At 43.7% G+C, this 22,146-nt stretch overlaps 1 protein-coding gene across 1 annotated transcript in view; it reads left to right on the top strand.

The window, feature by feature from the left end:
* The first annotated feature begins 4,515 nt into the window (after positions 1-4,515).
* Positions 4,516-22,146, top strand: part of UNKL (unk like zinc finger) — a 154,870-nt gene continuing 137,239 nt past the window's right edge. Inside the window, exons 1-2 of the mRNA XM_068247311.1 lie at positions 4,516-4,700; positions 18,482-18,691. Of these exons, the coding sequence (XP_068103412.1) occupies positions 4,636-4,700; positions 18,482-18,691 (275 nt within the window). The 5' untranslated portion in view covers positions 4,516-4,635. The remainder of the gene's footprint in view (positions 4,701-18,481; positions 18,692-22,146) is intronic.

Below are 22,146 nucleotides of genomic sequence, written 5' to 3'. Positions count from 1 at the left end.
TTATGCTTGGCCACACATGTATAAATTGTTATTAAAATATCAATTATAAACCTTTTGCAAAATAATTCCGCATGTCAACTCACTGCCTATACAATTCTATGGGCCTCTGCATTGAAACAAATCACGTTATTCTAAATACTGCATGCATGCTTTCAATTAGCATGTATGTTATAACATACTCAGGGCCCATTGCAGTTGACACACATTATAATGCATACGTTATGCAACGCGTCCAGTGTGAATACAGCCTTAGTACCTGTAAAATTGTAATGTGCTGCCTGTACACGGCAGTTTTACCTGACTTTCCCGCATTAAGATTGTTGCAATGTTTTAAAACACAACCCTGTGTTTTGATCTTTGCAATTTAACAGGGCAGCTTCATTTGCGTTTTTCCAATGATTTGTCTCTTTGCCCCTCCCCCCCCCCAAAAAAAAAAAATGACCAGGGAAATCACATAGCCCCTCTTTTGCATGCAATATTTTGGGCCGCAATCGAAGAAGAAATGCAGCATGCACTGTGTTTGTATTTGGGGAAAAATGGATTCACATAGAGGTAACGGCAGTGGAGACTGTCCTGCGATTTTATTAATTTTGGTGCTGCCCTCGTTATTGGTAAAACATAGGCGTTACAGAAACTGGATAGGAATTCTTGTTGTGTAAAATGGCCCTAAATCTCATCTCTGCCGTACATACCTAAAGGACACCTGAAGTGAGAAGGATACGGAGTCTTCCATATCTATTTCCTTTTAAAGGACAACTGTAGTGAGAAGGATATGGAGGCTGCCATATTTATTTCCTTTTAAGCAATACCAATTGCCTGGCTGTTCTGCTGATCCTCTGCCTCTAATACTTTTAGCCATAGACCCTGAACAAGCATGCAGCAGATCAGGTATTTCTGACATTTTTGTCAGATCTGACAAGATTAGCTGCATGATTGTTTCAGTTGCGATTCAGACACTACTGCAACCAAATAGATCAGCAGGGCTGCCAGGCAACTGGTATTGTTTAAAAGGAAATAACCATGGCAGCCTCCATTTCATGGACATTCATTTAGGGGGAAAAATTGTCCAAAAATGGTAAAAGCAGCACGGTTTTTAGATTTTCTAAAAAAAAAAAAATGAACACCCTCATAGAGTCACACTGTTCAAGCGCATTGCTAATTTCTAGCAATCGGCAGCGGAGCGCAGTCGCTTACAGTGTGAACCAGCCCTTACACTGCCTGTAAAAACGTCCTGTTTAACAGAACAGATCTGAATGGATCCTATGCAAAGCAACAAAATATGTTCACATCAGTCCATTTGGAACAAGTCCATTTGTTCTGTTCAGTCAAGCGGAACGCAAGTTTGGGTCCTGCATTTTTCCAGATCGGCCAGACAAAACAGATGGTGACGGAATCAATGATAACCTATGCGAACTGACAGTGTCTGTTCTTACTAGGCTGCTTGACATGTACGTTCCGTAAAATACTCACCTAATGCCATCCATTCAGGTCATCCACCATGGAGAAAACGCCGGTATACAGCTACCAGAGCCCCAGTAGAAGAATCAGGCTTCCACTGGTTTGCAATAGACCCATAGGAATCGTCGACCAGATAAAAAACTGATGCCATTGTAAGAAACAGATGAATTTAAACGGAAAATGGATCCGTTTTTCATCCAGTACAGTATGAATCGAGAGAGTGGACACATTTATCATAACAAGGAAACTGAAAATTGAAATAAAAAAGTAGTTGTACAGATCAATCAATCAATTTTACAGCCAGTCGTATCATCACTGGTAATTGGTAGAATGGAGGCGCCCAATGGGCTTGATTCACTAAACCGTGATAACTCATATTACGGCCGCGCTAGCGTTTTCACGCAAAAACACTAGCGCACGGTTTAGTGAATCAAGCCCAAAGTGTGTTCTATTCTAGTATTTTTAAATAAATAATTATATAATTACCTCTCCAGAAGATATAGGCACCAGTTCAACTGAAAACATTTTTTTATTGAAAAAGCAATTAAAACATTTTTTTCCAGATGAACTGGTGTCTATATCTTCTGGAGAGGTAAGCAACTACCTCTTTTTATTACATAATTTTTTATTTAAAAATGCTAAAATAGAACACACATTGGGCTCCTCCATCCTACTCATTACCAGTCAGATCTCCTTTGGAGGTAATAGCTTTGCAGTTTTTCTGGAAAGTCTATCGTACTACAGGAGAGCGATCATCCAGTATCCAGCAGGACCTGGTATACCGAGCAGGGATGGTTAATTCCCTGCAGGCCTATACGGGGGTTGCAGGAACTGCAATCCACCTTTGTGAGTATATATTTATATAAGTTTATCCTCCCTATACCGGACGATACTGGACCATTGGGCTCCCGGTTTCTCCCTACTTCTCACCTAGGTATTCTTGGCCCTTACAAGAATCACCAAAGAAAAAACTCTATTGTATCCTCACTGGTTCTCTGGACAGTTGTTTCATATTTGCTCTTGTTTCGGGGCTGATTTAGCAAGCCACCTCCACTACCATATGGACTTAGTAACTGGACTTCTATATTTATCCCTACATTGCAATCTGTGCATTACTGTTTATTCTTGCATCACGATTTTGTGTACCGTTGTTTAAAGGATACATCCGGCAATCTAAAAAATAAAAATTTCACTCACCTGGGGCTTCTTCAGCCCCTAGAAATCTGTTAGGTCCCACGGTGCAGTTCAGCTCTGAGCCAGGCCTCTGCTCTCCCCTCCGTAAGACTGTGATCCGTGGCAGGGTTGGAATCTTCTGCGCGTCCGCCCTTCTCGTGATCGCGCTTCCATCGCCAGGAGCACTCTGAGCTTGCACAGTTCAATTCTCTCTGAACTGAGCAAGCGCAGAGCTCTCTCAGTGACAGAAGTACGATCACGAGAGGTGCACAGTGTGTCTGCACAGAAGATCCTGACCCTGCCATGGGTGATGATCTTATGGAGGGGAGAGCTGAGGCCTGGCTCACAGAGGAACTGTGTCGTTGGACCTAACAGACTTCTAGGGGCTGGAAGAAGCTCCAGGTGACATTTATTTTTCAGATTGCCAGATGTATCCTTTTTGGGCCTGTTTCCACTATGCGGATTCTGGATGCAGAAAACTGACTCCAATGAATGCCTATGGGTCTGTTTCCACTACACACCATTTTTATGATGCAGATTTCCCATGGGCATTCAATGGAGTCAGTTTTTCTCATGCTGCCTATAGCTGATGCATTCCAGTTGCGGTCCACTACTTCCTTCTTTAGGCCCCATTCACACCTAAAACGCAAGTGTTTTTGTGCGCTTTTTTTCCCCTCCCGGCGCTCCACTGCACGCTACGTTTTTGTAAAAAGTGCCTTTTCAGAGCGGTTTTGTAATTCACTCCCTGACGCAAGTCAGGAAGTGAACTATTTGGCCTGGAAAAGAATAAATACAATGTATTTATTCTTAAAAACGTGAACGCAACCGCTGCACAAAGTGATTTTGTGAGCGTTTTTCCTATACCTTCCATTATAGCAAAAACGCCTCAAAAATGGTACAGGCACCGCTTTGCTGAGCGGATCGGAAACGAACCGCTCAGCTGTGAACTCTCTCATAGGGAATCATTACACAAGCGTTTTTGTGGGCAATTTTAAAAATCGCCTGCGCTTGAAAAAAGGTGGAAAACGCCCCTAGTGTGAACGGCCCTCAAACCCGTCTTGTGAGAGGAACGCATCAGCTATAGGTGACGGCATAGGTAAGTTAACTCCACCTCTGCCGCAGGCAGCGCTATCTAATTTCAATTACAATGAGAAGCTACGTACATCACTGGTTCCAATGTCTCCCCTATCTATAGCACAGGCCTGGCCTATAAAGAAGTTTAGTAATAATAAAAAAAATAATAAACCCCAAGTACAGACAAATGAAGAGCAAAAGTGCTGGAGTTGTCCATAGCAACTAGTCAGATTTCCATAATATATAGCTCATAGCAACTAGTGAGATATAAACTGCTGTTGCTATGGACAACTGATCCATTTTGCAGTGCAGTTTTGATACACGATGCCCTGCAGAGCTGCTGTCAGTAACGGAATCTGCGAGCCTCTGGACATTCGAACTCCGGAGCGAGGGCTGTGTTATCAGACAATGCTGCAAATCCATAGCTGGCTGCTTCCACTGCTCATTCCTATTATGTTTAAAGGCTAAGGGAAATACGAGCCTACGAGCTTCCCAATAATAATGCAATGCATTCTGGTGGGCGTGCTAGTAAGTTAACATCACTACAGTCACAATGCGTGACAGAGCCTGAGGAGGGAATCGCAGCGTATGGTCCGAGCTGCTGTCAGTCAGTAGTGGGCGGTAATAGTGCTCAGATTCTCCAATAACAGGAGGAAGTTTCCAAAGGCGGAGACGTTGTGTAAAAAAGAAGGCGTATCTTAGGCGATGCTGTCATAGGGGATTTTTTTCTGTGGGCGGTTTCGTCAGGAGGAGGCGTGTCACTGACGAACCTGTCAAGACCAAGGAGGCGCTGTTTCCACATAGCGAAGGGCGACTCCTTTCAGACGGGTGGGGTGGTAAGGCAGTGGGCGTGATTGTCAGTCAGGACGGGGGAGTGGTCCGTTGGGTCCAGGATTCCCGCGCATGCGTATATGTTTGTTTTGACTGAAAATGCCGTCGGTTTCGAAAACGGCGCTGAGCGGCTCTCCGCAGACCGAGAAACCGACTCACTACACGTAAGTGCGCAACAGGGGGCGGGGAACCCGTGCAATCACCTGCAGACTTTGCTGGGTTTTTTTTCACTTGCACTAGTAATGCCTTGTCCTGTTGCAGAGCAGATGGCGCGCTGTGTTGGTGAGCGCTGTTCCTGCTGTCGCCGTGTGCAGAGAGCGGCTTCCCGTTACTATGGCGCGTTCGCGCAGTGTGTCTCCGCTGTTGCTATACCTCGCTCGCACTCCCCGTCTCTGTTTACGGAGCCGTTACGTCACTGGCGTAGCTCTTTCATTTTCCTGGCCGTGCAGAGCGTAGTCTGGCGCAAGGCGGCTTAGAGAATGGCACTGCGAGTGGCGGCTGCTCATTCCTGGACAGCTTTTTCTTTTCCTTTTAAAATAAAAGGCAGTTTTCCCTGATGGCTGCCCGTGTTCAGCACGTCTGCAGCCGCCGCCTCCTCCTGCTTCCCGCGTCCCCTCAGCCGGGGACTCCGCAACACGTCGAGTCTGTCACCAGCTGCTGCCGTTCCCCCATTGATTTCCCCGCTAAGCTCCACATTCCATTGGTAGAAGGAGCTGCGGATCTCCAGCAGCAGTCCTGCCAGCTGCTCCAGGTTCACAGGGACCGTCCCAGTGTGGAGGGCTGCAAACTTCTCTCTCGCTGGATGGCTCCCTGCTTTCCACATCTGGCCAGTCCTCACCTGATTGTCTATAGTTTTACTCAATATTGCCAGCCACATCTCTAGATAGCGTTTCTCAATTCTATGTAAAAAGGGGGTGTGCTGACTGGTTTTGGTAATATGATCTTCAGTACTTCTTCTCCACACATTTATGTATGTTTAATTTCTTAGGATTACTTCTTAACTATGTGAAATCTTTCACAACTGTTTGTTGCTTTTAATTAAAGGACTACTATCAGTGTTGCCAACTCATCCCTTTAAATACGGACACTTATGAATTATACATGTTTTGTGGCTAGTTAGAGGCAGTTTAGGCACTGATTATGTGTGAGAAGCCCCAGAACCTTTATAACTTAGATTTGTCAGTATTTAAAGGGATGAGTTGGCAACCCTGACTACTATAGCAAACAAAGTAAGCTGTGAAACTGACAGAACCAACAGGTTTTGGAATAGTACATCTCCTCATAGGGGATTCTTAGAGTTTTTTTCTTTGTTTTCAAAATCATTTCCTGAATGGCAGGCCCTTAACACTTTAAGTGTTGTGTGTGTTTTTAAAGGACCACTATGGCAGGAAAAAAGTAGGCAGTTAAAATCTGACAGAATTGACAGATTTTTGGCCAGTCTATCTCCTCATGGGGATTCTCAGTTTTCTTTGTTTTTGACAGCATTTCCTGAGCAGCAGTTTAACTTCCAAAATAAGATACCAGCCAGCCCCCCTACTCGCACACTATTTTGTCAGTTAGACTTTGCAACTGCTGCGGTTGAAAACAAATAAACCCCAGATAATCCCCATGAGGAGATGGACTGGCCCAAAACCTGTCGGTACTATCAGATTTTTAACTGCCTACTTTTTTTGTGATAGTGGGCGTTTAATGTTTTTTTGTTTTTTCCTCCATAGCAGAGCATTGTAAAAAAGAAAAAAAAAAGCTTCAGCTTTTCAGCATATGTGTGAATGAGGAAGCCTGGACACTGGACTGCTCGTCAGTTGTCCTTTCAGTTACAACTGATATACTGTAAAAGGGCCCTAACTGCCAATATGGTGTGCAAGTGAGTAGGGAGGCTGGCTGGTATCATACTATTTTCTCAGACTGAGCAGCTGCCCTTAAAGAAAACCTGAACTGAACATTAAAATGCAAAATAAACATACACAAGTCATACTTACCTCCTGTGTAGTCTACTCCTCAATCTATTTTTCCTGTCCTGCATCCTGTTTGTCCACTGTGATCAAGGGAATTCTCTGTCCTCCATTTTGAAAATGGCTATTACCCCCTAACAGCTTCCTGGTCAGCACACTGTTAAACTGTAACATCGCCCACTTGAGCCATAGGGAAACATGGACACATCAGTTCTCCTCTCAGCTGTAACTGACAGCAACTGATATATAACTGACAGCAACTGATATATTTCAGTTCTGACAAAATGTTGTCAGAACTGGAAGGGATCACTGTAAGAAGAAAATGGTGAGCTTCTGAGAGGAACTAATGGCAAGGTGACTATGTAATGTTCATTTGAAGTTACCTCGTGTTTATTTTAAATAATTTTACTCAGTACAGGTTCTCTTTAAGGAATTGCTTTTGATGGCTGGCTTACAGTGAATCCTTTGCTATCAATTATACAGTAGAATCTTGTTAAACCGTAAACTGATAGGTACTTGCGTATTATTCCATTTGGAAAGTTTTTTTGCAGCTCTTTGTTAAAAGTTCTTTTTGATCCCCTAGCCAGATCTAACCATTTTTGGAAAACTGAAAGTCCCGGCTTTCCTTTGCACTGGGCCCGAGTCAATGCGATGCCCCATTCCCAAGTTGGGTGGATGTTTGGGGGACAGGTGTCCCCTGCACTTTGCTGCAGATAGCACAGTGTAAATGAGTGCCCTGCCAGTGAGATAGAGAGGAGATGAGGGTGCATAGGTGGTGTAGTGGTTAGCGCGGTCGCCTTGCAGCGCTGGGTCCCCAGTTTGAATCCCAGCCAGGGCATGCGTATAAGTTAATTGGCTCCCCCCTAAATTGGCCCTAGACTACAATACATATACTACATAATGCATACATAGACATGACTATGGTAGGGATTAGATTGTGAGCTCCTTTGAGGGACAGTTAGTGATAAGACTATATATATATAGCCGAATAATTATGCACACACCACTTTGCAGTTATTTATTTGTAAAAGATGTTTGGAATCATGTATGATTTTCGTTCCACTTCTCATGTGTACACCACTTTGTGTTGGTCTTTCATGTGGAATTCCAATAAAATTGATTTATGTTTGTGGCAGTAATATGACCAAATGTGGAAAACTTCAAGGGGGCCAAATACTTTTCACACGCACACACACACGCACGCGCGCTCTCTCTCTCACTCACTCACTCTCTCTCTCTCTTCACAGTGCCCACGTTAGACTGTTTGCACATGCTCAGTGATGTTGGAGGAGGAGGTCTCCCCTCCTCCGGCCAGCCACATGGCTAATTAATATTCACTGCACTGTGACTTGCAGTGTTTACTTCCTGGAGCGGCTGCTCTGTGCAGCGATTGGCTGGCAGGACCACGTGATGCGGATCAAAAAAAAAAAAAAAAAAAAAAAGGCGCACCAAAAGCTGCATAGCGCAGCTCTTGGTAGCGTCCTCCTCCAGCACCACCAGGCGTTGCGTTAGGGGCACATTATGTGACCTATAACGTCCCCCTAAAACGCAACGTCCTGGTGGGAAAGAAGCCTTATGCTGCAAAGGAAGAAGACTACCTACTGGGTGTGCTGCTTATCATCATGTCTGGTTCATCCTGTACTTCTGTAATTGCGCTTTCTGCAGCCAAGTTCAGGGGACAACCCTCCTTCAAAACCCCATAACTTCGTGGGGGAGCAAACAGAACTTTAACAAAAAGCTGCCAAACTTTCCAGATGGGATAATACGTAAGTACCCTCTGATATAGTAGTAAACGCTGTCCCCAGGTCCCAGTAATGTGCCTGTGTAAATATACAATGTATGATCAATTAAGATATAGCAATTTTCTGATACAGTAAACTACTTGGTAAGCTGCCTTGAAGTTTACACTTACCATTGGGAAAAAGGTTGTGATTTTTTTTTGCATAATTAGATCAACTTTTTGCAAGTTTTTTTTTTTCTTCTTTTTATATGCTCTACATGGTACATGCAATTTTGAAGAGAAGCACAAAAACCTAACAACCAGCTTTTTTCTGCATGCAAAATAATCACACTGTTGCCACTACCAGTGCAATTCGCCATTGACAATCATTAACTGTTTGTGTACATTTACAGTACATGGAAAACACGTGCAATTTTAACAAGTGTGACCCCTGCCTTAAGGGATTCTACTTTAATTGAATAGGCAACTGTGCATAGTTTCCCCATGCTACTGTTAACATGAAGGCCTGGTTCAAATATAAATTTGCACGTGTCCGGTCCAGTACTGGCCTGTCCTGTCAGTTATGCATCAGTTTTGTGTCCTTTTCTATCAGTTTTACCTGACTGGACTGGAAATGTACACCTTTTATGTGTGAACATACCCATAGAAACACATACAAAACTGACAGGATCGGGAATGTACACGAGACAGGACTGGACACTTTTTTATGTGTGAACCAACTTGCACATGTTAAAGAGGAACTCCTGTGAAAATATAACGCAATTGGAAAAAAGTGCTTAATTTTTAAAATGTCTAAATTATTTAGTCAGTGTTTGCCCATTCTTTCCTCTCTCTGATTTACATTCTGACATTTACCACATGGTGACATTTTTGCTGCTAGCAGGTGATGTCTGTGGAAAGAGATGATGCATTTTTTGGCAGTTGGAAACAGATGTTCTTTCCCACAATGCAACAAGGCTCCCACAGTGTGATGTCAGCACCCTGGTGCTGACATCACACTGTGGGAGGGGTTTCACCACAATATCGGCCATACAGAACCCCTGATGATCCATTTGTGAAAAGGAATAGCTTTCTCATGGGAAAATAGGTATCAGCTATTGATTGGGATGAAGTTCAATCCTGGGTTAAGGTTTCTCTTTAAAGAGAAACCATGACGAAGAATTGAACTTCATACCAATCAGTAGCTGATAACCACTTTTACATGAGAAAGATATTCCTTTTCACAAATGGATCATCAGAGGGCGCTGTATGGCTGATATTGGTGTGAAACTCCTCCCACAAGAGACTGAGTACCGAGGTACTCCTGGCAGTTTCCTGTCTGTGAACCTTGCTGCATTGTGGGAAATAACTGTTTACAGCTCTTTCCAACTGCTAAAAAACAAACAGCAGCTACATCACCTGCCAGCTGTAAAAATGTCACCATGTAATGTCAGAATATAAATCAGGGATTTCAAAGATTTTACAATGGGCAAACCCTGACTAAATCATTTATACATAATTATTGTAAAAATGAAGCACTTTTTTTTTATCACATTATTTTCACTGGAGTTCCTCTTTAACTGAAAGCGTTTTTGCAATGCACTGCTGCAGAACTGGTCAATAAAAATATCAGTTTTTCAATGTAATCCAGCTCTAACTGGAATTCTCAGGCTTGGTTCACATGTGTTGGAGTGGTAGGGTATCGCTGTAGTACGACCCTGCTGTTCCACTCTGGAGGTCCATTGCACTGTTCACTAGGCTTGCTCATAATTAGTAGTTATAAATACGTAGCTACTCAGAATTGAAATTTTTAATTAGCCAGCGCTGACCGCGGGAGAGGGGAGATGCCCGCGCCGACCTGGACCATTGTGTGCCATGTCACTCCAAAGCTTTCTCCTTCCGAGCTGAAGGAGTAAGTGTGGGAGTGACGTGGAATGCATTGGATCCAGGCAGCATGGGTAAGATAACCCCCAATCTCCCGCTTTCAGCACTTGCTAATTTAAATTTCGATTCTGAGTAGCTACTTACTTGTAGGTACTCAGTATGAGTGAGCCTATGATCCACTGCATTTGGGAGTGGATACGTGCCATTCTGTGGATGAATGGAAACTTATTTGCTTCCATTAAAGTGCAGACCAAGTTTTGGTGTTGTGTAAAAGCAACAAAATACATCTAGACACCGTGAATACAGTTGGGTTAATGGGCTCATTGGGATTTTGTTTTTGTTAGGTTTTTTTTTTCTTGAATATTGGCCTGCTGCGATGAGTTGCCAAATCATGTTTGACACATACAGTGGGATGCGAAAGTTTGGGCAACCTTGTTAATCATCATGATTTTCCTGTATAAATCGTTGGTTGTTACGATAAAAAAGTCAGTTAAATATATCATATAGGAGACACACACAGTGATATTTGAGAAGTGAAATGACGTTTATCGGATTTACAGAAAGTGTGCAATAATTGTTAAAATAAAATTAGGAGGGGCATACATTTGGGCACTGTTGTCCATTTTATTGATTCCAAAGCCTTTAGAACTAATTATTGGAACTCAAATTAGCTTGGTAAGCTCAGTGACCCCTGACCTACATACATCCAATTATGAGAAAGAGAGTATTTAATGGGGTCAATTATAAATTTCCCTCCTTTTTTTAAAAATTTTCCCTGAAGAGTACCAACATGGAGGTCTCAAAACAAGTCTCAAATGTCCTGAAGACTAATATTGTTCACCATCATGGTTTAGGGGAAGGATACAGAAAGCTGTCTAGAGATTTCAGCTGTCTGTTTCCACAGGCAGCAACATATTGAGGAAATGGAAGACCACAGGCTCAGTTCAAGTTAAGGCTCAAAGTGGCAGACCAAGAAAAATCTCTGATAAACAGAAGCGACAAATGGTGAGAACAGTCAAGAGTAAACCCACAAACCAGCAACAAAGACCTACAACATCTTGCTGCAGATGAAGTCACTGTGCATAGTTCAACCATTCGGCGCACTTTACACAAGGAGATTCTGTATGCGAGAGTGATACAGAGGAAGCCTTTTCTCCGCCCACAGCACAAACAGTACCGCATGAGGTATGCTAAAGCACATTTGGACAAGCCAGCTTCATTTTGTAATAAGGTGCTGTGGACTGATGAAACTAAAATGGAGTTATTTGGGCATAACGAGGGGGGGAAAAAGAACACAGCATTCCAAGAAAAACACCGGCTACCTACAGTAAAATATGGTGGTATGGTATGCTGGAGACCAATGTCCAGGAATCGGTGACAAAGCTGAAGCTGCACTGGGGCTGGATTTTTCAACAAGACAACCCTACACAATGCTCAAAATCCACTAAGGCAATCATGCAGAGGAACAAGTACAATGTTCTGGAATGGCCATCTCAGTCTCCCGACCTGAATATAATTGAAAATCTGTGGTGTGAATTAGAGCTGCCATGCTCGGAAGCCATTAAACCTGAATGAACTAGAGATGTTTTGTAAAGAGGCATGGGCCAAAATACCTTTCACCAAAATCCAGACTCTCATTGGAACCTACAGGAAGCGTTTAGAGGCTGTAATATATGCAAAAGGGGGATCTAATATTGATTTCATTTCTTTTTTTTAATGGTGCCCAAATTTATGCACCTGCCTAATTTTGTTTAACCCATTCGCGTTCCGTCGTTTTCACTTGAGAAATGTTCACCTCCCATTCATTAGCCTATAACTTTATCACTACTTATCACAATGCACTGATCTATAACTTGTTTTTTCCACCACCAATTAGGCTTTCTTTGGGGGGTACATTTTGCTAAGAGCCACTTTACTGTAAATGCATTTTAACAGGAAGAATAAGAAAAAAACAGAAAAAATTCATTATTTCTCAGTTTTCAGCCATTATAGTTGTAAAATAATACATGCCTCCATAATTAAAACTCACGTATTGTATTTGCCCATATGTCCCGGTTATTACACCGTTAAAATGATGTCCCTATCACAATGTATGGCGACAATATTTTATTTGGAAATAAAGGTGCATTTTTTTCCATTTTGCATCTATCACTATTTACAAGTTTAAAATAAAAAAAAAATATAGAAATATTTCATCTTTACATTGATATTTAAAAAGTTTAGACCCTTAGGTAAATATTTACATTTTTTTTTTGTTTTTTTTAATTGTTTTTTTTTTATATTAAACATTTTATTTGGGTAGTTTTGGGAGGGTGGGAGGTAAACAATAGGTTTATAATGTAAATGTGTGTTGATTTTCAATTTTTTTTTTTTTTTTACTTTTAGTTGTAGTGTTACTTTTTGGCCACAAGATGGCGGCCATGAGTTTGTTTACATGACATCACTCTAGAGCACACGCTTAGAGCAACGCATGGGGGAGGTAACAGCCAGAAAAGGCACAGCTTCCGAGAGAAGCTGTCGCTTTTTCAGCGGGGGAGAGAAATCAGTGATCGGGCACCATAGCCCGATTCACTGATTTCCTGGCTAACGAACCGCGGGCCGGGAGAGCGCGTGCGATCGGCCGCGGGAGTGCGCATGGTTCCTGGACGTAGTTTGTACGTCCAGGAACCAAAATAGGTTAAACAAATATTGCGCACTTTCTGTAAATCCAATAAACGTCATTTCACTTCTCGTGTGTGTGTGTGTGTGTGTGTGTGTGTGTGTGTGTCTGTCTCCTATGTGATATATTTAACGGACTTTTTTTTTTTTTTTTTTTTTTTCCTTAATCGTTACAACCAACGATTTAAACAGGAAAATCATGACAATTAACAAGGTTGCCCAAACTTTTGCATCCCACTGTATAAGTTATGCAGTTTATGGGGTACTCTACATAGTACCTAAACTACATATAGCAAACCACAAGACGTGTAGAATTCATGTGTCCGTAAAATTAAGTTTGTCAGTAATTTGTGTTTGTCACTGGAATAGGGCATAATTCTGCCAGTTGGGTCACAACAAGTACTTTTTTATAACTGTTACGTTTTTCTCTGCTTTTTTGGGGGGAATTTCTTCTAAATTCCTGTTCTCTCAACAAATTGCATTGTGGAGAAATCACACCGAGGATAGACAGCCACAAAAACAGCAGTTTTCAAAATGCTTTTTACATTCGCCAACCAGTCTTATTTTGTGGGTTTCAGAGTTGTTTTGTTTTCATTAATTGTTAATGAAGCAAACAGTACTGGAGGTAAATGTACTGCCTAAAGCTCTAATAATAGTTCTGTGTGTTACATATTCCTGTAGAGCAGTTCAGTGGTGTTAATTATAGTTTAACTGTTTTTCCCTATGTGATTCCAGCTTATTGCAATCAGCTCTTAGTGCATCACTCTGCCAGTCCATTATTCACATTGATTTCCACCTTTGCTGAGCTTCGGGGAAGGCTGGTGATTTGTAAATTTTTGTGAAGTTGATTTGAAGTAAATGCATGTATGGTATGCTAAAGAACTGACATTTCCTTTTCTACAATCTGTGGAATTGCTAATTTCTTACATATTTCTTTATGGATTATACCATGGTAAGTGGTGAAATAAGGTAGTGTAAAGAGCCTTTTTTTGTACAACCTATAGAAGTCAGTCCTATTGCCGCAGACATATGATTTGACTGCTATGGGTTACAGAGCTTACTATTATGATCTTAATTAGATAATCTTATTGGCACACCATAAGCAGTCAGTTATAGCATATTAAAGGGAACCTTAAGGCTACTTGCACACCAAGACGTTGCATTAGGTGCCACGTTAAGGTCGCATAACGTGCACCTAACACAACGTATGGTGCTGCAAGAGAGGACAGTAGAGTGAGCCGCGTTAGGCGGCTCTATCCCTATAAGGTCTCCCAGAGTGGCGCTGATTGGCCGGCGGGACCACGTGATGCGGAGCGAGACACTCCGCATCACGTGGTCCCGCCGGCCAATCAGTTGCCGCCAGTTGCAGTGAATATTAAGTAGCCATGTGCGCGGCTACTGTAGCTGGCTCTCCCCGCCTCCTCTCTGCCCCCCACTGAGCATGTGCAAACAGTCTAACGCGGCTATAGCCGCTCTAACGCCGTAGCATGCTGCACTTTCGGGAGAACGTGCAGCGTTACATGTAACGCAACGTGGGCTGTGTGAACAGCCCTCTTGTGTTACATTGCTGTGCGTTGGGGGAGCGTTACAGGCGCACTAACGTGCGCCTGTAACGTCCCTGTGTGTAAGCAGCCTAAAGAGAAGGTTCAAGCAAAATAAAGAAATGAGTTTCACTTAAAGAGACACTGAAGCGAAAAAAAATATATGATATAGTGAATTGGTTGTGTACTATGAATAATTACTAGAAGATAAGCAGCAAATAAAATATTCTCATACTTTTATTTTCAGGTATATACTGTTTTTTCTAACATTGCATTATTCCATAATATGTGAAGATTACACAACACTCAGCATTCAAAATGAGTCTTTCAGAGCAGTCTGTGAAGTAATGAAGTCTCCTCTAGCAGAGGAAAAGTAAACAGTACAATAACACTTGAGATAATAAAAGTCAGATAACAGCCCTCTCCACGACTAAACTTGGTCGGGAGAGTTAATAGCTTTTTTGCATAGAGATAACTGGAGTTTCTTAACTCTTCCTGTACTGGAAACAATTAGACTGATGTATCTGATCTTAATGTTTTATTTCTTAGCTGTACTACACATACAAATCATAATATCATAATTTATTTTTCGCTTCAGTGTCTCTTTAATTGGGGCTTCTACCAGCCTCATGCAGCCATCCTGTGCCCTCGTAGTCACTGCTGCTCCAGTCCCCCACTGGCAGCTTGCCGACCTCGGAGATCGCCGGGACGCATTGCGTACATTTTTATGCATTCCCGCTAGTGCAGGAACATTAACACATACATTTTTACGCGTTACTGGTTCAATGCGTAAATTTTTACGCATTGAACAAGTAATGCGTAAAAATGTATGTGTTAATGTTCCTGCACTAGCGGGAATGTGTAAAAATGTACGCAATGCGTCCCGCCGACCTCCGAGGTCGGCAAGCTGCCAGCGGGGGACTGGAGCAGCAGTGACTACGAGGGCACAGGATGGCTGCATGGGGCTGGTAGAAGCCCCAGGTAAGTGAAACTAATTTTTTAATTTTGCTTGGACATTCCCTTTAACTGAACGGGGGGTAAAGAGTTTCACTTACCTGGGGCTATTACCAGCCCCCTGCAGCAGTCCTGTGCCCTCAGAGCCGCTCTGGAATCCTCCGGTCCCCCGCTGTCACTTAGTTTCGTTTTTGACGACTCACCAGTCGGCCGGCCGCCATGTGTATTATTGGATGCATTCCCTACTGCAATTAGCACTGTTGCGTAGACATGCGGCAACGCGTATCTTTGTACGCGTTGCGGTCCGCAACAGCGCTAATTGCAGTAGGGAATGCGTCCAATAATACGCATGGCGGCCGGCCGACTGGTGAGTCGTCAAAAACGAAACTAAATGACAGCGGGGGACCGGAGGATTCCAGAGCGGCTCCGAGGGCACAGGACTGCTGCAGGGGGCTGGTAATAGCCCCAGGTAATTGAAACTCTTTACCCCCCGTTCAGTTAAGGTTCCCTTTTAAACTATTCTGATTTAGGCTAGGTTCACACTAGGCCAAAAAACGCTCTGATCCAGCAGGACGGAAGCACATGTGTAAACAGATCCTATATTAAAGGAATACTGTAGGGGGTCGGGGGAAAATGAGTTGAACTTACCCGGGGCTTCTAATGGTCCCCCGCAGACATCCTGTGCCCGCGCAGCCTCTCACAAATGCTCCGGCCCCACCTCCAGTTCACTTCTGGAATTTCAGACTTTAAAGTCTGAAAACCACTGCACCTGCGTTGCCGTGTCCTCGCTCCCGCTGATGTTACCAGGAGTGTAATGCGCAGGCACAGACCATACTGGGCCTGCGCAGTACGCTCCTGGTGACATCAGCAGGAGTGAGGGCACGTCCATGCAGGCGCTGTGGTTTTCAGACTTTAAAGTCTGAAATTCCAGAAGTGAACCCGGAGGCGGGGCCAGAGCATCAGTGAGTGGCTGCGCGGGCACAGGATGTCTGCGGGGGACCATTAGAAGAATCCGTTTATACTTGCCACTTATAATGGAGCGGGAGTAGAACACACATTGCCGATCGGTATGATTTTTGAAGACCACATACACAGCGAATGCTCGTGGAATCAGTGCAAGCCTATGATAATGAACAGTCAGTTCCCAGTAGGCTGTTTTCTCTCTCAAATACAGATCTACTCACCTGTCTTTTGTGTCTTCAGTCACCATTCTGGTCCTCCATGTGCACTGATGCTGGGCTCGGGGACATGGCCAGTATCTGAGTCCTGGCAGAGCCATAGGGCTATCAATGGATTGCAAAAGACCAATGGGAATCCACCCTAGCACCAGGAAGGATTTTAATTGATTCATTGAATGGCTAATTCGAATTGTGGCAACAGCGGCGGCGGGCTGGATGCGTATTGATTAGTGTAGATCATATACTGGATACTGAGACTGGGTACAGCATATCCACTCAAGATATGCTGTGAACGCAACATTGTGCTTCTGGTATGAGTGTGAACCTAGACTTAAAGGGGCACTATTGCAAATAAATCATGTTTCCAGTTACTGTCATAAATGATTTTTGCAAGATTAGCAATCTTTCACATACTTAAATTGGATGGTCAAAACTAATCTGTACACTGAGGTGAGAATCTCCACCAGCTGAGTTACAGACTTCCAGCTCATTTAAGGCTGCCATACACTGGTCGATGACCAACAGATAGATCCCTCTCTGATCGAATATGATCAGAGAGGAATCTAATGGCTGCCCATACACTGCACACAGATTTTGAATCGATTTCAACATGAAATCGATTCACAACCTGTGGAGCTGACGCTGCCGCCCTTCCTCGCCGGCCAGCTGCAATACATTATCTGTTCCGGCGCGAGTCCCTGTAGTCCCAGCATACTCCTTCATCTTCGCTTCACTTCCTGTCCCGTCATGTGGCAAGCAGAAAGTTCAAAAAGTAGAGCGCCCTCTAGTGTTTGAACTTCGCCTTCTCACAGGACGGGCCACGAAGTGAAGACTGAAAAGACGCCGGAAGAAGTGAGAGACTGCAGGGACTCGCGTCGGCCGGACAGGTGATGTATTGCTGCGTTGGTCATTGCTGTATTGAACGCTGCTAACGCCGCACTCCCGATCCGCCAGCGATCAAGTTACATTTTCCATTTGGACAGATCGACTGGACTGAATCAATTGATTGGTCAACATTTGTGTTAACGATTTTACAGCAGATTAGATCACAGTGATCAAATCTGCTATATTTTGACTGGAAATCTGGGTAGTGTATGGGTACCTTAACTGACGTGATTACAACTATAGCAGGCTCATCTGGCTGTTATGTCACTCCTCCCCCCCCCCCCCCCCCCCCACCTTGTGAGGCTGAGGTAGCAATCTCTCTCCTCCCAGTGTCCCTGGCTGTGCTAGGTACACACTATACAATTTTAGATGTACCTGTCAGATTGTTCGTTTTTTCTTTTCTTTTTTTTTTTTTTTTCTTCTCCCAACATGTCCAATCTTAATTTCAATCGATCCTTTTTTTTATTTATTTTTTTGGATCTATTACCATAGAAGTGAATAGAAATCGAATGGAGAACCTTCAAAATTAAGATCGGACATGTTGGGAAAAATGATCTGGCAGGTAAATATAACAGAATTGTATGGTGTGTACCTAGCATGAGTAATCCTGATCTCCCCTGCAAACACAAAAAGGATACATAACTTGAAATACTGCTCTGGCAGGGGCAGACACATCGGGACACAGAACTGAAAATACTACTCCAGCGGTGGGGGCACACGCACACACGTGCAAATGCTCCGGCGAGGAGGAGGTAATTAAACATACCACACAAACATGGGACACATGAGAGGAACCCAGACGATACTACTCCGGCAAGGGGGAAACAGTATAAGCCGAGACCCCCACTTTGGGACCACTTTTTTTTTTTTTTTGATCCCAAAAACTCTGCTTATCCTATAGTGTATATATAGTATACACATCAGGTAGGGAAGTGGTTAAGCAATGCACATTGCGTGGCTGTCCTGCTGATCTTTTGCCTCTAATACTTTGGCATAGCCCCTGAACAAGCATGCAGATCAGATGTTTGACTCAATTTGCCAAATGTGACTTTTAGGTGACACCACTGATGCATGATGCCAGACAACCGGTATGGTTTAAAAGGAAATGCAGTAAATATGGCTGCCTCCATATCCACAACTGGCTATAACTTTTTTTTTTTTCTTTCATGCCAGGTATTTAAAGGAATTTCGGACCGAGCAGTGCCCTCTGTTTTTGCAACACAAATGTACTCAGCACAGACCTTTTACCTGTTTTCACTGGCATTTCTTAAATCAGCGACGTCGACGACCCATTCGAAGACGTGATGGGACATTTAACTATAGCCCAGATGTTTATTGTACGAAATACGATGAAACCACAGGAATGTGCCCAGATGGAGATGAGTAAGTTTATAGCTTTCTACTTAAATAGGAATTGCTTGTCTGTTTTGCCAATTTCTGTTCGTATTGTAGAAACTGCTGTATGTAAATCCCCATCTACATGATACGATTCTTTGTGCGATTCGATTACGATTCTATTTACGATCCGATTAAATCTGACATGTCCGATCGGGATTCAATTCGATTTGCCATTGTTTTGCAATGGCAAATCAAATTGAATCGAATCCCGACCGGACATGTCGGGTTTAATCGCATCGTAAATAGAATTGTAATCGAATCGCACAAAGGATTGTACTGTGTAGATTGGGCTCAAAGGGTAATTCTCGCCATGCAGTTTTCATTAACCGTTATGACTGTTGAACTTTGATGACCAACTCCTTAGGCCCTGTACACACTGGAGGATACAAATTGCTATCGTTTTACAACGGGAAGGGTGTGAAAGGGTGTAGTGCCATCAGCGTTGTATTGTTTTTTATTTATTCCATACTATGGGGTTGATTCACTGTAACAAATAGTGATCGTCCCTTACTGCATGCTTGGTGTGCCTTATCAGAGTTAACATGCCTTATCAGAGTAGCATAGCGAGCACTGCAAACTTATGCCTGCTAATTGGCGATGACGAGAGCTCTACTCGTCCTGCCCTGAGCTGCTTTGAGTCCTATCACTTTAAAGGACATTATCCCCACACTTTGATTGGCCCAATAGGCTGGCTGTCAAGTTTCCTGTCAAGTGACAGGCAGCCTATTGGGCCAATCAAAGTGCGGGGATAATGTCCTTCAAAGTGACTAGACCCGCATGAGCTCAGGGCAGGACGAGTGGTGCTTTCATCATTGTCAATTAGCAGGCATAAGTTGTAGTGCTCGCTATGCTACTCTGATAAAGCACGTTAAGCATTCAGTAAGGGGAGCACAAGGAGGTGGATTGCATTACAGGAGGTAACGCTCGCGATTTGTTATAGTGAATCAACTCCTATAATTGCTGCTGGTGGAGTAGACTCCTTCCTTGATTCTGCCTTTGTTGCAGTGTGTGTGTGTGTGTGTGTGTGCGCTAACATGGCATTTGCCATAGCAGGCTATAGCACTGTATAAGTTTAAACCATTAGCATCCACTGCCAGCTTAAAACCTTTTGGTAGTGACTGAAGTCCAGACCTTGTTTTTCGTGTTGGCAAGTGCTTGGCTGTGTACAGGAGTAGCTGATAGGTGTGGATTCTCCACCTTCAGCCTCCTGAGTAAGAGGCCCTTGGCTACTTTCACACTGACATGTTGCATTGTACAGTATAATCATAGTGACTGTAATGCATGTGTATTGTGATGAGATGTTCGTATTGGTGAGTTAGCAGTGCGTAGCATTGGAAGAACGCAAGGCATTACTGGACAATGTGCACATTTACAATTGCAATGAAACATAATTTTCATGGACTGTATGCTTCACTGAATGTGACGAAACACATGTAATGTAGCACAAAACTGCTTTTGAATGAATGGCTTTCTTACTGCGCAGGTGCACCCACATTTGTGCATGTGCAGTATGGCCATGCTTGTACACGGAGGGGAGTTTGGCCACAAGAACATATTTGACAAGCTTTTGTCGGATGTGTTTGGAGGGATCCTGCATAGCATGGGTGTGCTCCAAGGTGAATCGGGGAAACCTGTGGACGATCTAGAGGCTTCTCTCTATGTGGGTAAGTATCTAACTTTTTTTTTTTTTTAAAGGAGTCATCAGCCAAATACTGCTGCCCCCTTATATACTTACCCGGGGCTTTCTCCAGCCCCTTGCAGCTGACATGTCTCACGCCGCAGCTCTGCTCGCAGTCGTAAGCTGGGGTCCCCGCCAGTGCAGAGGCCGACCTCAAGGTCGTCCTTACTGCGCCTGCATGAAGTACCGCTTTCAATCAAGTCCATGTTGTCCACAGTGTACTGTGCAGGCGCAGAACTACTGTGCCTGCGCAGTACACTGCGGACGACAACGTAGACTTGATTGACAGCGACGCAGTAGAGGAGGTCGGCCTCTGCAGCAACAGGACCCCAGGCCGGCGGCTGCAAGCGAATCTGCGGCATGGGACATTTCGGCTGCAAAGGGCTGGAGGAAGCCTCCGGTAAGTATATAAGGGAGCAGCAGTATTTTGCTGACTCCCCCCCTTAAAACAGTGTTTGCCATCCTGTGTGTGGTGATGGCAGCTCTGGTTATGTGTTGCCAAATTGCAGCTGATTTCCCACCATGACGGGCAATGGGATGAAAAATTGTGGGGTGGGGAATCCTTATCTCCGCCCCCTCAAGTGCCCTCCTCTTTATCCCCTGTAGTGTCCTCCCCTGGCTTCTGGTAAAAGCCCCTCCTCCATTTCAGTGATTGCATACTAGCTGGAAGACTGCACTATTCCCAGGTCCTACGACTGGGTGGGTGACTATGCCACCATGGCATCGAGGCAGGTAATTTGGGCGCAGTGCGGCACTTTATCGCACTATGCAGCTGCAGTGTTTGCTCACCTGACTCTCCCTAGCAAGTAACCTCAGCAAGCCACACTACACCTCACCCACCTCTCCCCGGCCAGCACCTTTACACCCCCTCGGCACAGTGATGTCGCCCTAAGGCATCAGGTCTCGATCCTAGTTGGCTGACATTCATCTAGCGTATGTAAGTGCTTGCGGTCTAGCTCCGCAGTTAAAATTTTCTTTATTTACATATCTCCACCCATACCAGGGGTGGGTAGAGTTTTTTTTTTTTCTTTTTAATCAGCGGTTGGTCTATTTGCAATGTAGTGCTAATATAACTTTTTACATGCAAGCCTCTTTTACTGTAGTCCGTTCTGAACGTCACATTCCTTTGCTTATTGTCGTCTAGTATAGATTACATTCGCAGCCTAATCGTTTCCATAGGGACTAAGTGCTTGGCATGCACAGCTTTGTAAAGTCTATTTTGATAAGTGTTTTGTGTCTGCTATTTAAATTGTTAATTGCCACTTTTATTGTTTTTCTTATTGTTGTGGCACAATTAGAGGAGGAGAAAAAAAACCACTGTAGCGTTGTAATTAGATGCTAAAATTAGGATGCTTTGGAGATTTTTTTTTTTTTCTTCTTCTTCCCCTCAAGCCTCAAGGCAGTACGCAGTGATCATTTTACACTTTGATGTGACTAAAGCTGGCTGTACAGTTAATAATTTTGTGACATTGGGTGACAAATCTATAATTCCTCATCTATCACTGCTCCGGCCCCACCCTGATCAACCTAGATATAAATGGAATCAAAAGTCGATCTAACCGGTTACGGGAATTGATTCTCAGCAGATTGAATCTGCCAGGAATCGATTGGGAAAATCAATGTGTATGGGCACTGCTAGTCGCAAATGCCCAATGTTTTTATGCATGTATGTTAATGAGATTAATGTTTGCTTTTGTGGGCTTACCTACAGGGCTGTGGAGTGGGAGTTTGAGTCGGAGTCGGGGTAGTTTTGGGTACTCTG

Source organism: Hyperolius riggenbachi, chromosome 7, assembly GCF_040937935.1.
Source record: "Hyperolius riggenbachi isolate aHypRig1 chromosome 7, aHypRig1.pri, whole genome shotgun sequence".
NCBI lineage: Eukaryota > Metazoa > Chordata > Amphibia > Anura > Hyperoliidae > Hyperolius > Hyperolius riggenbachi.
The sequence above is the reverse complement of the archived record's forward strand: the minus strand, read 5'-3'. Positions and strand labels throughout refer to the sequence as shown.